The 12,749-nt window shown below is 38.3% G+C and overlaps 1 protein-coding gene across 2 annotated transcripts in view; it reads left to right on the top strand.

Annotated features, from left to right (window-relative positions):
- The window catches only part of LOC141790454 (sodium-coupled neutral amino acid transporter 3-like), a 51,784-nt gene that overhangs the window by 35,527 nt on the left and 3,508 nt on the right, over window positions 1-12,749 (top strand). For both annotated transcript variants that reach the window (XM_074670338.1, XM_074670346.1), the window contains 11 exons: window positions 907-980; window positions 2,088-2,180; window positions 3,325-3,406; window positions 7,439-7,521; window positions 9,132-9,190; window positions 9,596-9,742; window positions 10,563-10,642; window positions 11,106-11,206; window positions 11,709-11,833; window positions 11,944-12,088; window positions 12,596-12,699. In XM_074670338.1, coding sequence (XP_074526439.1) covers window positions 907-980; window positions 2,088-2,180; window positions 3,325-3,406; window positions 7,439-7,521; window positions 9,132-9,190; window positions 9,596-9,742; window positions 10,563-10,642; window positions 11,106-11,206; window positions 11,709-11,833; window positions 11,944-12,088; window positions 12,596-12,699 — 1,093 coding nt within the window. The remainder of the gene's footprint in view (window positions 1-906; window positions 981-2,087; window positions 2,181-3,324; window positions 3,407-7,438; window positions 7,522-9,131; window positions 9,191-9,595; window positions 9,743-10,562; window positions 10,643-11,105; window positions 11,207-11,708; window positions 11,834-11,943; window positions 12,089-12,595; window positions 12,700-12,749) is intronic.

Here is a 12,749-nt window from a genome sequence, read left to right as displayed (position 1 = left end):
TACAGCCCTGCAAACAGGTTTTCATTCAGACATTGTCAAAAACTGTGGAGTCCCCGTGGGTGTTATAAACTTAACACCATAGAGAGCAACATTATACAGAGAGATGTTGAGGTTATGACTAGGCATTAGGTGCTTTATATGCACATTCCAGAGAACTGATTTGAAGTGATTAGTTGCACTTCCAGAATGATTATCTTTTCAGCCCCTTTGTTTTGTAGCTCAGGCCTCCAACATTTGGGTATTTTTGGGAAAATACAGCCTCTCCCATGTTATCATCTTGAGAAATTTTTAATGAGAAACTTGGCTGAATTTCATACAGAGTGGATAAGAATCTTTCAAAGAGCAAAATGTAGAAATCCAACAATAAGACAGAAAAGATGAAAGCTTGTTAAACCTGGGGACATGAGTCAGCAGAGAGGGAATGATTGTGGTTTGTTTGATAAGACAACACTTTACATAAAATGTTGCTGTGACTGAAGCGGGTTATACTAGCCCTGAGAAACAAAGAGGAGAAGATTAATGTTTGCAAAGGATTTTCCTCATTCTGTCGCTCAGCACTGCACTGGAAATGTTTCTTTTGAAAGTGTCCATCTGGTGTGTGGTGATTACTTAGTGTGGCAGAGGGCAAGGTCTCTGATAGGACGGCCTCCTTAGCTCAGCTTGAGTATAAATTGAGGGTAAAGACGGACCACAGGGTCTCTGTTCTTCCATCACAATCTACGTAACGGCATGCAGACAATGTATGCCTGTGTTGCAGCTGTATCAATAACCTTCAGGGTAAAGCATTGTGAAAACTGAAACCAATCAAACTTAATCACGGGGGCAAGTGTAAACACCTGGTATTTTTATGCCTTGTTTGTTGTTCAAAGAAGCTGCAATAATAATGTTCATGTCTGTTTATTTCAGGATACTTCTCACAGTGGTGGCAGTCCTTTCCTCATATTCCATCCATTTGCTGCTAAAGTCATCTGGTATTGTAGGTATGTATCGGGCTATCAGAATGCAGAAAAGTGAACAATACAGTTTCATAAACTGAAATATTTTACCTCAATTTCACCCTTGATGAGAAGTTGAGCCTCTTGGAATGTCCATCCTATACTGTCTACAGTCTAACCAGTATAAAACATCCAGTATAAAACAGCTATTTCCAGGTAGATAATACTGTGACAAAATAACAACATTGTGATGCTTGCAGAGACTTAAGTGACACTGAAAAGTTTAGTGCATTTTTAACACAGTTAAAGGTACTGTTAGGTTTTTTTTTACTGATTATGAAATTGTGTCACCACATACTGATAACTCTTAATGACCTACATAGTGAGATGAGATTATTACTGACAGGATTGGTTATTTCTTTGTACTGGATTTGAGTGCTTGTGTTCCCCCGAACAAAGCTTAGTTGATACTTGGCACTCATCCGGAAGTGTTTGTAATTCCATCTCCTCTTACAAAGTTTGGATAAGTCAGCTACAAACCGGGAGGATTTAAAAAATAAAAACACAACGCAGGCAGTTTTGATTTTTGTTCAGTGTTTCACTTGTTTGTTTTTGAAGGGTCAGGCGAATTATGTGTATATTTTATATTTTGGACATTTATTAGAGCTCACCATGACACAAGGTGGGCACCTTAAAACCAGTGTGTCGCATCACATTTTGTGAAGTAATTGCGATAAATCCTGGTTAACTGTGTTATGCGGCTATAATCAATGATGTTATAGCTACAGATCGATACAGCCTATTATAGCCTCAACACTTCTGCAAAAGTTGTGTTAAGAAAAGGATCTTTATAATAATTGCTCCAAGCAACATTTGTACAATAGTGGATTATGGTGCTCATGGGAATTGAAGTCCTCAAAGAGGACACCAGAATCATCACAACAGGAAAGTTCTACACAGTATGTTTAAGTCCTAAATTTAATTTAATCTAAAATCAGTGTTGTCTGTAAAGTAGAAAACTTCAGGTAGAAGGGCACAGTGTGTAAATCCACAGTGGTCCATGAGCTGTAAAATAGTTAGTCATCAGCCTTATGGTCTCTTTAGAGTCCTGGACCTTGTGTAAATATTTCCATCTGATGTTTCTCCTCTCAGGTATCCGTGCCTATGAGCAGCTTGGCTTCAGGGCCTTTGGGACCCCAGGGAAGATGGCGGCAGGTATTGCCATCACGCTGCAGAACATTGGAGGTGAGGTAACACTGACATCAATCCTGGCACACACATCTTTTTTTAAATGTTCTGGGTTAACACTGTGATTTGTTATTGTGGATTAACAGTGCTAGTGTGTGAGGGTGCTTTCATTGTTAAACTGCTTTAAGCCTCTTTGTAGTTTCACCAGTAATTACATCCTGCTCGATCCACTTGGAATAAATCAAGGCAACTTTTTTTTTTCAAACACTTTTGTTTTGATCAAGCAGAAGTACTTTTTATAGTATCTACTTGGTATTGTACGTAAAATCAACCTAAATTAAGCACTTCTAGGTTAATTTTTTACTCACTAACATGGCGTTTACTGTGTTATGTTAATGTTAATCACTAATATCTGTGTTTTAAATGTAATTCCTGGACAGCATTTCAGCATGCCTTCTTTAGGTTTCTCAATTAACGCATACATCCCTTGCTTTACAAAAAGCTGGCGCTCTCTGCTGTTGTAACCCCCCAACTTTTCACATTATTTTCAACAAAAAAAAAAGCTGTCTTTTATTCAGGTTGATACGGTTCTTTTATTATCCTGTAAATATAGATTTAGAGTTACTGTTAACTTTCAGGATAATCTGAGTGGCCACTTCACTGTTCAAAGGTTTTTATTATCCATTTTCTCTATATATGAGGACAAACAGACAAATTGAATTACTGTTCCTCTCTTCCAAGGAATAATAGTAGTACAAAGTACAAAAATGTTGATATAGAAAAAATATTGAATTTAAAATGAAAATATAAGGTAATAAAATCAGAAAAAAATCACAAGAAGACATGAAAAATAAACTGTAAACACAATGCAGTTAGTGTTGTTGTGACGCCTAAGATATAAGATGTTCAACATTTATAGGACTGTTAGGCCTGAAGATGTGAGAGGACAATCTTTACATTATCTAATTGTTTGGATGTATTGATGTTGTCTTAATGTATAACCATTAGAGATGAATGTCAAATCAAAGCTGAGATGTATTGTATAGAGTAGTTATCCAAGAAACGCTTGAGTTTGAGTTTTATTATGGGTTCATTACAATTAAAGATTCCTACAAGATTGAATGTTTCTATCACTGTTTTCACTGTTATGTTACCATGGGCTTACGTTGAACTAACTGTCGTGTTTTTGTCCTTTTCACAGCCATGTCCAGTTACCTGTACATCGTCAAGTATGAGTTTCCCTTGGTCATCCAGGCCTTTCTCAGGGTGGATAACCCTGCAGGGTAAGTGTTCAGTCCACAAGGTAACAATTTTCATTACTATAACAAATTAGTGCATAATGGTTTCAGACCTCACATTTAAATATGCAAGAGGGGCAGCATTACAAGTCTTAAAATTACCAAGCAAAGGCTTAACAGCATTGGCAGGACGTGCTCTCTGCTTTCAGTTCTGTTTGGTTAAAGCACTCACAGCTACTACTTGGCACTTTTCATGGCCTGTTGTCAAAAGCAGCTCTGTCACTTTATTCTGCAGAAGCACAAAAGGTAGAGAAGGAAAAATTGGGGAGCCAGTAACACTCCTCAAGAGTCAGAGATATAAACCCCTTTTTCTAAAGTCTTTGCCTGAAAGGTCATGATAAAATGTCAAATCAATAAAAGAAAATCTTCTGGCTTTTTGTCCAAATGTTTCAGAACATCCCAAATTGTTGATATTTGATATCAAATTTGATACAAGCTAAAATTTACAATACTTTTGGATGAAAAGCATTGTTTGGTCTCCACTTTAAAAAGTAGTGTGCAGAGGCCAGTTGGCGAGCCTGCTGCTCTGGATGCACAGAGCAGCTGGCGTGAGAACAGCTGTGATAGTGACCCTGGAGGAGGAGAGCAGCACGGCCACAGAGAAACGCACACATCAAAACACAGCTAGACTCCCCGGCTGAAAACGTAAACCATGGGATATCACTGGCCGGTGCAGATGGCCTCGAAAAACAACGCTCACTTCCTTGGGTGGGATACAGAGTGTGATGTTACCCCTCTACACTTCAACCCTTACTCCAGTTAGAGGCTCTCCACGCCTCATTTTTTTAAGTTCACCCATCAGTGCGCAAGCATGTATGTCTCAGATGTTTTTTGGTTACACAAGGATGAGGATATAACCCACCCCCACTATACAGAGCCTGTGTACAGACTATACAGGGGTGATACACTGTGACAACATGCCCGCATTGATTTCTGATTTCCCAGTGTCACAGAGCATGGTGCTGCTTGCCATGGTCAACAATCACTGTTTATTGGACATGACAGACTAGTTTGTCCCAGTGGTACCTCATCTTGTCAGAGTGTGTGTTTATTTTGATTGAGATGAAATAACATACCCCTCAAGAATCTTATCCAACTGACCATAAAAGTCCTGAAATAAAAAAATATGACTTAGATGAAATGTACAATGCCATTCTACTTTAATGAAAAAGCTCATGATTATGTATTTTATTTCATTTTTCCTCTTAATTGCATCATTATTTCAATTTTAAAAACTAAATTGAGAAAGCATTAAAAGTATAGATATAATAACAATATTTACACTGTGAACATTGCACAACTTTATCTGTGAATGTAGATGTTTTTGATTGATTCTGGTTTTATTACACGCACAGTCAATGAATACCTGTAGCCATGTTTGTTAAGTTAGTTTCATAATCTCACAATGTGTGATTGTAGGGGATTTACAATGTGTGTGAGTGTGTGTGTGTGTGTGTGTGTGTGTGTTGGTGAGATAGTGTGTCCGTGGTCCAGATGGCTGGAGGGCAGGGCAACAACAGGATAGATGAGTCTTTTTCAAAATGTGTGTGTGTGTGTGTGTGTGTGTGTGTGTGTGTGTGTGTGTGTGTGTGTGTGTGTGTGTGTGTGTGTGAGTGTGTGTGTGTGTGTGTGTGTGTGTGTGTGTGTGTGTGTGTGTGTGTGTGTGTGTGTGTGTGTGCGTCCAGCAGATGTTGCAGCTCTGCAGCGTCTCCCACCTGACAGAGGAAGAATTTAATAACCCCCACAGTGTTGATCTAAAAATAGCTTATTGTGTCTGTTTAGTATTCATGGCTGTGCATTAGACAGTAACACGTGCTTTATTGTGTCAGCAGATTGTGTCATACATTTTTCATAATGCTCATATTTTTTTAAATCTTTTTTCTTTAGTTTTTAGTTTTGTTGGTGTATTTATTATCTCGTGTTCTGTCTACACTGCCTACACTGGTTTAGTCCACTAGTCTAAACACATTAGGTTGATTGGTAACTCTAGATTACCCGTAGGTGTGAATGTGAAAGTGTCCTGTGATTGGCAGGCGATCCACCCTTTCTCTCACAGACATCAGCTCCAGCCTCCACTTTTGGCCTTAAGTGTGAACTTTCATACGTAATGATGAACAGTTGGTTAACTCAGGCCATCATGCTAATTCATGAGCTTTTTTTAAAGATAGGGTTGAATTTTTCAATTCTTTGGCTTTAGTGTGATTGGATACCTTTGAAGGGATGAAACACAGAGGGTAATTTAACACAGGTGTGACATAAGACACAGGTGTAACTAATAAGTGCAATCAAATAGGAGCAGGAGAGAACAGAGCATAGAAGAGCAGGAAGTAGAACTAAACCAGACACTGGGAGCTAGTGAAAGAAAAAAAGCTACAGCACAAGACATGGATCTTTAATAAACAACAAGACATAAAGAACAGCTCTTAACCATCAAAGTAAGAAGCTGAGACGCACAGGGTAAATACACTTAGAGGAAAAAGAAATCAAAGACAGAATATGACAAGAAGACCAAACAGAATAAGAAGGGCAGCACAAACCATCATCATCACAGAATGTAAATAATTTGTTGATAGTACTGTTTATTAATTGGATACATGTATGATGCAACGAACAATGTAGTCTAACTTTCTGCCCTTCTCTTACTAAGCCTGCATATTTTGGAATTCTTAATGTAAACTAGAGCCCGACCGATTAATCAGCCAGGCCTATTCATTGGGCCGATTATAGCCTGTCACCGATTAATCAACATCGGCCAAAAAGTAGCCAATTATAAAAATTTTTGCCCCGCAGAGATTCTGTCGCTCCTGCTCCTGTGTGTTAATTTATATAAGGCTACTACACAGCGTCTCACTTCATAACACCACGCAGGATTAACCTGGGCTTATGAATTTACAAGTTATTGTTTTGGTTGAAATAATTTATGAAAATGTTTCAATGTATTTTGTTGTAATTGTATTTATTGCATGTTTTGACAGGCTACATTGTTACTTAAAATCTAGTTTAGCCCCATGCATTAAATGGAAGATGGAACTTTTCAATAGCTAGTCATAATTTGTGTTCATAAACAGTATTTATCCTGTGTACATCAATTAATTTATTACATATGTCAGCCGATATATTGAATATCAGCCGATATATTGAATATCAGCCGATATATCGAATATTGGCCAATATATCAGATATCGGCTTCTTTTCCCATATTGGTTAGGCTCTAATGTAAACCCACACATGTGAGAAATGTTGATTAAAAGCTCTTGAAAAATCTAGGAATTTTAAAGTAAATTAAAAGTATATACAGCTATAATTTATATATTTTACTTTATATTTTAGTGGTATTTCATATTATGTCAAGGTTAGTTGTATAAATCAGTGGGCTACCCCCCCCCCCCCACATACTCCCCTTCAATAAATGAATAAATAAATAAATACATTTATTCATAGTCCCATGGCAGGGGCTCTTGCACTGCTATTTTGGGGATCAGAGGCTGACATTTTTTGGAAACTTTGGTCTAAATGTCCTCAAAACCGTTCTTCATATTGCCAACATTGCCTGCAGAAAAATTTAAACACTTTACTTAGTTCTTAGTATTTCAATGTCAACTTTAAAGGAGTCATGAAAACTGGTTCAAATCAAAACCTGTTGTGAGTAAGTTGGTTGCAATTTTGATGTCTACAAATATTTTTCATCAACTATACATGGAGGAGCATGAAATCAATTTTCATGGGATTTATTTTTATACTGTTTTTTTTTCATCTCTGCATGCTGTAAATATAATTAGTCAGCTAATCTGGGTGGTATAAATAATCCTGGATCAGGACATTTGTTTCCACCATGTAGGCCTCTATTTCTGTGAACCCTGTCTCTTTAGCTACCCACACACTTTCTTCCGCTTTCTACTCAAATCAATATCTGACACAGTGCAAACACTTTGCAGAACTGAGACTGAGAGGACCGATTGAGCAGAGCAATTTCTGATCAATACATTTAATTATCTGTGTCTTTCTTCTCCTCTGCAGTGAATGGTACCTGAATGGGAACTATCTTGTGATCATAGTGTCTGTTGCAGTGATATTACCACTGGCTCTCATGAAACAACTTGGTGAGTATGTGTAATTATATCATTCTTAGAAAAGGTTCCTTTTAATACAACTATTTCTAGTTCACTTATGAATCTGTTAGACTTTAGCTAAACTGCAAATGTAATCATGCAGAAGAAGATGTGAAGAAGGACAGGAACGCTACCAGTGCACAATTTTCCTGAACATTATATGCTGCTTCCTCCCATCAGCTGATCTAAGCTTCAGGCAGAATCAGGCTGTTAAGAAAAAGTCTGGGCAAAGCAGGGATAAAAATGAGTCTCTTGAAACTTGTAGTCTGGAAAATTTTCAGGAAGTTTTCAGAAGTTTTATGGATGTATGAAAAAGTGGTTATCTTATTATCCATAGAGACATTTTTGTTTGTGATTTGATTCTTTGTTTTAACAAGTTCAGAAAACACAAGACATTAAAACATCCTTACTGGATAAAAGCAAAAACATTTTCTGACCAATCAAATCTTCCATTTTTACTTTTACTCAAAGTAAAAAAATGTTCTGGGCTAAATTATTTTGTAAGATGAACTAAAACACTTTATTGCTTCTTGTTCCAGATTCAAAAACTTGTGAAACGGATGTAGCCAAAAATAATGTTCATGAAATTTGTATTCATTATGACCTCTGTAGATTTTGTTATTGTTGTTATTTGCTCTGATTCTTTCTCTGTCTGTAAGTCCTGCAGTGCTGCAGGCAAGAAAGAGTCTCACAAAGTTCTGACCTTGTGACTTCTGACCGAGGGACACTTTTTCCTCAGGAATATTTGTCCCAATAAAGGCTTGAATCTTGGCCTTTTTTGATTGAAAAACCAAACCTTATCTTAACTCTTAACTTTCCGCTCAACTGTTTGTTAGGGCACTTTTTAAGTCGCTGTGTCTCGCTAAGACTCAGTCGCTAAGATTAAACTGTTCAGGAACATTTAGGTTCTTGATCTGACCCTTCTCCTCTTTGTCCTCATGAGTCTGAGCGTCTCAGACCCAGCTCTTAGTCAATATTTAGCACTGATTTTGAATGTTGTTGAAGGTTACATGATATTGTTGATATTGATTTTTAACTGTGGTAAGCTGTGGCTACATCATGTGCCACTTAGGACAAGTCTCCTAAATGAAATTGTAGAACTGCAGAATTATATCTGAGTGAAAATATGTTGAACTGTGCAAAACCTAATTGCGTTGTCTCTATAGCTTAAAATAATTTTTTTACTGTTTTTTGTTTGATGAAGTGTTTTAGGGGTTAAAAATGAATAGACTTCATCCCTTGAATTAAAAAAAAATAAAAGTTAAAGGGTTAAAATTACCAAATGTCTGTCTGCATAGCAGCCCTTCAAATAAAAAAAAATTCTGTTGAATTAAACAGATGGAAAAAAAGAGCCAGTTTGTAAGTGGAAAAAGGAGGCGTATTGGCTGACCTCTTGTAAGAGTTCAGTCTCCCTGCTGAGACATCAAAGACAAGTCCACCAAAGACCATACAGCCAAAGAAAACGCTCCTATCCCACACTGGGGATTAGTCATTAGAGTTGAGTAGATAAGTCGGATATTATACAGAGCTTAGATTAGCATGTTCTTTATGTTAGCGATAATTTACGAAGGAGAAATGCTGATGTAACATTCGTCTTCTAGGATACCTGGGATACACCAGTGGCTTCTCCCTGAGCTGCATGGTTTTCTTCCTCATTTCAGTAAGTGCTCTGTTAGTGATAAACACACTTCAACTCTACGTTATTTTGTTTCTTTTCTTTTCTTCTGTTGTCACAACCATTCAGTTGATTTTTAAAATGCCCTGGGATCAGTTTGGGGTGAGATTTTCTTCTCACCTTCCCACCACCTCTTTAGTATTCCCTGCTCTCTCTACTCAATGCCATGGACCAATGTTTGCACGCTGCAGTTCCAGGCTGTGCTGGTTCTCTGTCTTTCTCTGACCTAGTTTTGGCTGTGTGAGCTATAATCCACACACTACTCCCTCTCGCTTGCTCTGCTCTCTCAGTGCCATACTCTCTACATGTCTTTATGAGCAGAGTAGAGTAAGAGAGGCGTCCGTTTCTATAGCCTTTGTCTCTGATTCATCTCTTTTCTGCACTATACAGGTTATCTACAAGAAGTTTAACACCCCTTGCCCATTTGTGGACTTTACGTTCAATGGCACTGTCAGCAAGCTCAATGTCAGTGCAGCAGATCCTGGAGGGGAAATAGATCCTGCCTGCATTCCCAAAATGGCCAATCTCAACTCACAAGTAGGTTTATGCATGTCACTCAGTCTGCAGATCCACCATCACTGCAATGAGCACTGACAGACACCCACTTGTGTCAGAGTCATCCTCAGCATGTTACAGTTCACAATCCAAGCATGGAGTCACACTTGGTCTGGAGCACTAAATTGCACTCAGAAGGAGATAAGGCTGTTCAAAAGAAAAAAAGAAGATAGTCTCCTTTTTGATATAAAGTTCAGAGATGACCAGTGACCCCTTGACTGTTCTATTAAAGAAAAAAAGAGTGCTTTGGCATTCTCTTGCTTACAGTTGGAAAATTATGTTTGCTCTTTGTGAGATAAAGAAAAAAAGGCAGTGACTGATTTGGGAAAGACCTGACATTTCTCAGTACCCTCATTTTTTTTACACAGTACAGACTCTAACAACAGGAGAGAACCCCAGAAAGACTTTTAATCACAGCTTAAAGCTTGCTGCTTTAATGTGACTGATTGTTTCAATAAATCAAGTTATGTAATGCTAGTTTTTTTCCAGAGAATTAGCAAATACTGGCAAGGGGTTCTGGATGAAATCCTATAAACTCTTTATGGCCATCCCTTTAAGATGTATGAGACTTTTTCTTACTGAGGGTAGTAAGACCAACCCCTGCTGCTTAGCAGCTTTTAAGTAAGGCATTCTCAAACAGGCTAAAGCTGAACCAGAGCCAGACCAAGTTAATCACAGGGAAACAATTAGCTCTCTGTAATGTGTCAGAGGGAGAAATGGGCAGTAAAGTGCGAGGTTGGTGGTTAAAACGTCTGGGATGGCACTGCTGTATCTATGGTGACCTGTTGGGGTTCATTTTCAGACGGCCTACACCATTCCAATCCTGGCGTTCGCCTTTGTGTGCCACCCCGAGGTGCTGCCCATCTACACAGAGCTGCGCAAGTATGTTCCAATGACGGAGAGCTGCTAACAGCTGGAAAAGAAAATCAGTTACATAACAAAGAGGAGAGCTACGATGTCTGATTTGTGCTTGGCTGATCATAACCCAGTCACGTGCACTGCTTTCACTTTATTTTGAAATGTTGGCACTGCTTGTATGATGTAGCATGTTGTAAGAAAAAAAAATGACCATCCTGCTTTGGACGGCTGTTGCTTGTTGAGATCAGTTTTAATGTGCTATTAAATCTTTGAGTCACAGTTTTCCTTCAAACATAGCCCAACAACTGGAGATGGTATTAAACAGTGACTGGGTTATATGGTTGATAACTGGGCCCATACAGCAATTTGATAATGGATGATATTATGTGTGTGCGTGTGCGTGTGCGTGTATGTTTGTTTATTTGTCTTTGTGTGTAAATGCGTGTTTTTGTTTGTGACATCACATGGCGATATCTTCTGATTTCAGTCCCACCAAGAAAAAGATGCAGCATGTGGCCAACATCTCCATTGCAGTCATGTACAGCATGTACTTCCTGGCTGCCCTTTTTGGATACCTAACTTTCTATGGTGAGGCCTGGTCCTCCTCTCCCTCTTCCTGTTTGTCTATCAGTGTCCTTTCTATCCTCTCTATGCTACACTACCTAATTTTGCTTCTTTGTTTCTAATTCATGCTTTTAACCAGTCAGTTGATTCAATGGCACAGACCTTTTTGCTTTCATATCTGCACTTTGATTCACAGTAATTGTGCAGGCTGAAAAGCATCATGATGCATCTGCCCCCTCTAGTGGTCATACTGCAGATCTCGACAACACCATTTATGTAGTTTTCTGTGAAGTTTGGGTTATTGAGGTTTTAAAACGTCTCTCATTGACGTCTATATACATTTTTTACCACCATCTTAAACAAAATGTACCAGTTAACAAATATGATTATTTAACTTAAATTACTCCAACAGTGTCTCTTTGATTAATGTTATGGTCTAATGATGTTTTTATCAGCAAGTTGCAGAAATATGTTCCTTTCATCATGCTTGGACCTACTCTATGTTCCTTCTTTTGATCTCTTTCAGGTGAAGTGGAAGCAGAGCTGCTTCACACCTACAGCCGCATTGACCCATATGACACTTTGATTTTGTGCGTGCGTGTAGCTGTGCTCACTGCTGTCACACTCACTGTGCCCATTGTGCTGTTCCCCGTGAGTAGGATTTCAGCATTTACCTGAAATGTACAGTTTGGCTCCTCTTTTACACCACAATGATATACTTTCTTAAATTGAAAGCTGCATTGTTTCTTCTATTATTGAAGGTACGGAGAGCAATCCAGCAGATGATGTTTCCCAACAAGACCTTCAACTGGCCACGCCACATTGCCATCGCTGTCACTCTGCTCACATTCATCAACCTGCTGGTCATCTTTGCCCCAAACATCCTGGGTATCTTTGGAGTCATTGGTATGTTTGAACAACCATGCAAAGAGACACAAATTAAGAATAAACATTTAGAAAGACTCAACTATTCCTCAAGACACACTGACAATCCTTACTAACTTTTAAAAATCAGTGGCTAAAGGTGAATATGTGCATCCTTTAAAGTCCTATTTGCACATTCCTCTGTATTATTACAAAAAAAGAAACAGGCTTTATGGTTAACCTGGTAAAATATGTTAAAATGTACTTATTCAAGATTATGACAGCAGCAGAGCCCAAGAGTTAGACAGGCTCCAATAAAACTGAGTTAATATCAGTATTAATCTGGTTGTTTGACAAAATTATGCAACAAAAGTGAAAATACTAACAGCTCAATCAAAACAACTTTTTGTATATGGATGAGAAGTACAGACACTAGTCAGAATAAGACATCTTGTAATGGGCTTTGTACATGATTTAACTTCCAGTTTAGTGTATCAAAAACAGAAATGATGAGATTTAGGAAAAGCTTGCTGTTTTTATCTGTTACAGGTGCCACATCTGCCCCTTGTCTCATCTTCATCTTCCCCGCTGTCTTCTACATTCGTATTGTACCCAAAGAAGAGGAGCCACTGCGCTCAGTCCCCAAAATTCTGGTAAGCAAGTCCTTAGATGGATGGAAACTCGAGTCTAGTTCAGAAGTTGT

Source organism: Halichoeres trimaculatus, unplaced genomic scaffold, assembly GCF_033239565.1.
Source record: "Halichoeres trimaculatus isolate MK-OKI-2021-1 unplaced genomic scaffold, fHalTri1.1 fHalTri1_scaffold_1, whole genome shotgun sequence".
NCBI classification, from domain to species: Eukaryota; Metazoa; Chordata; class Actinopteri; order Labriformes; family Labridae; genus Halichoeres; species Halichoeres trimaculatus.
The sequence above is the reverse complement of the archived record's forward strand: the minus strand, read 5'-3'. Positions and strand labels throughout refer to the sequence as shown.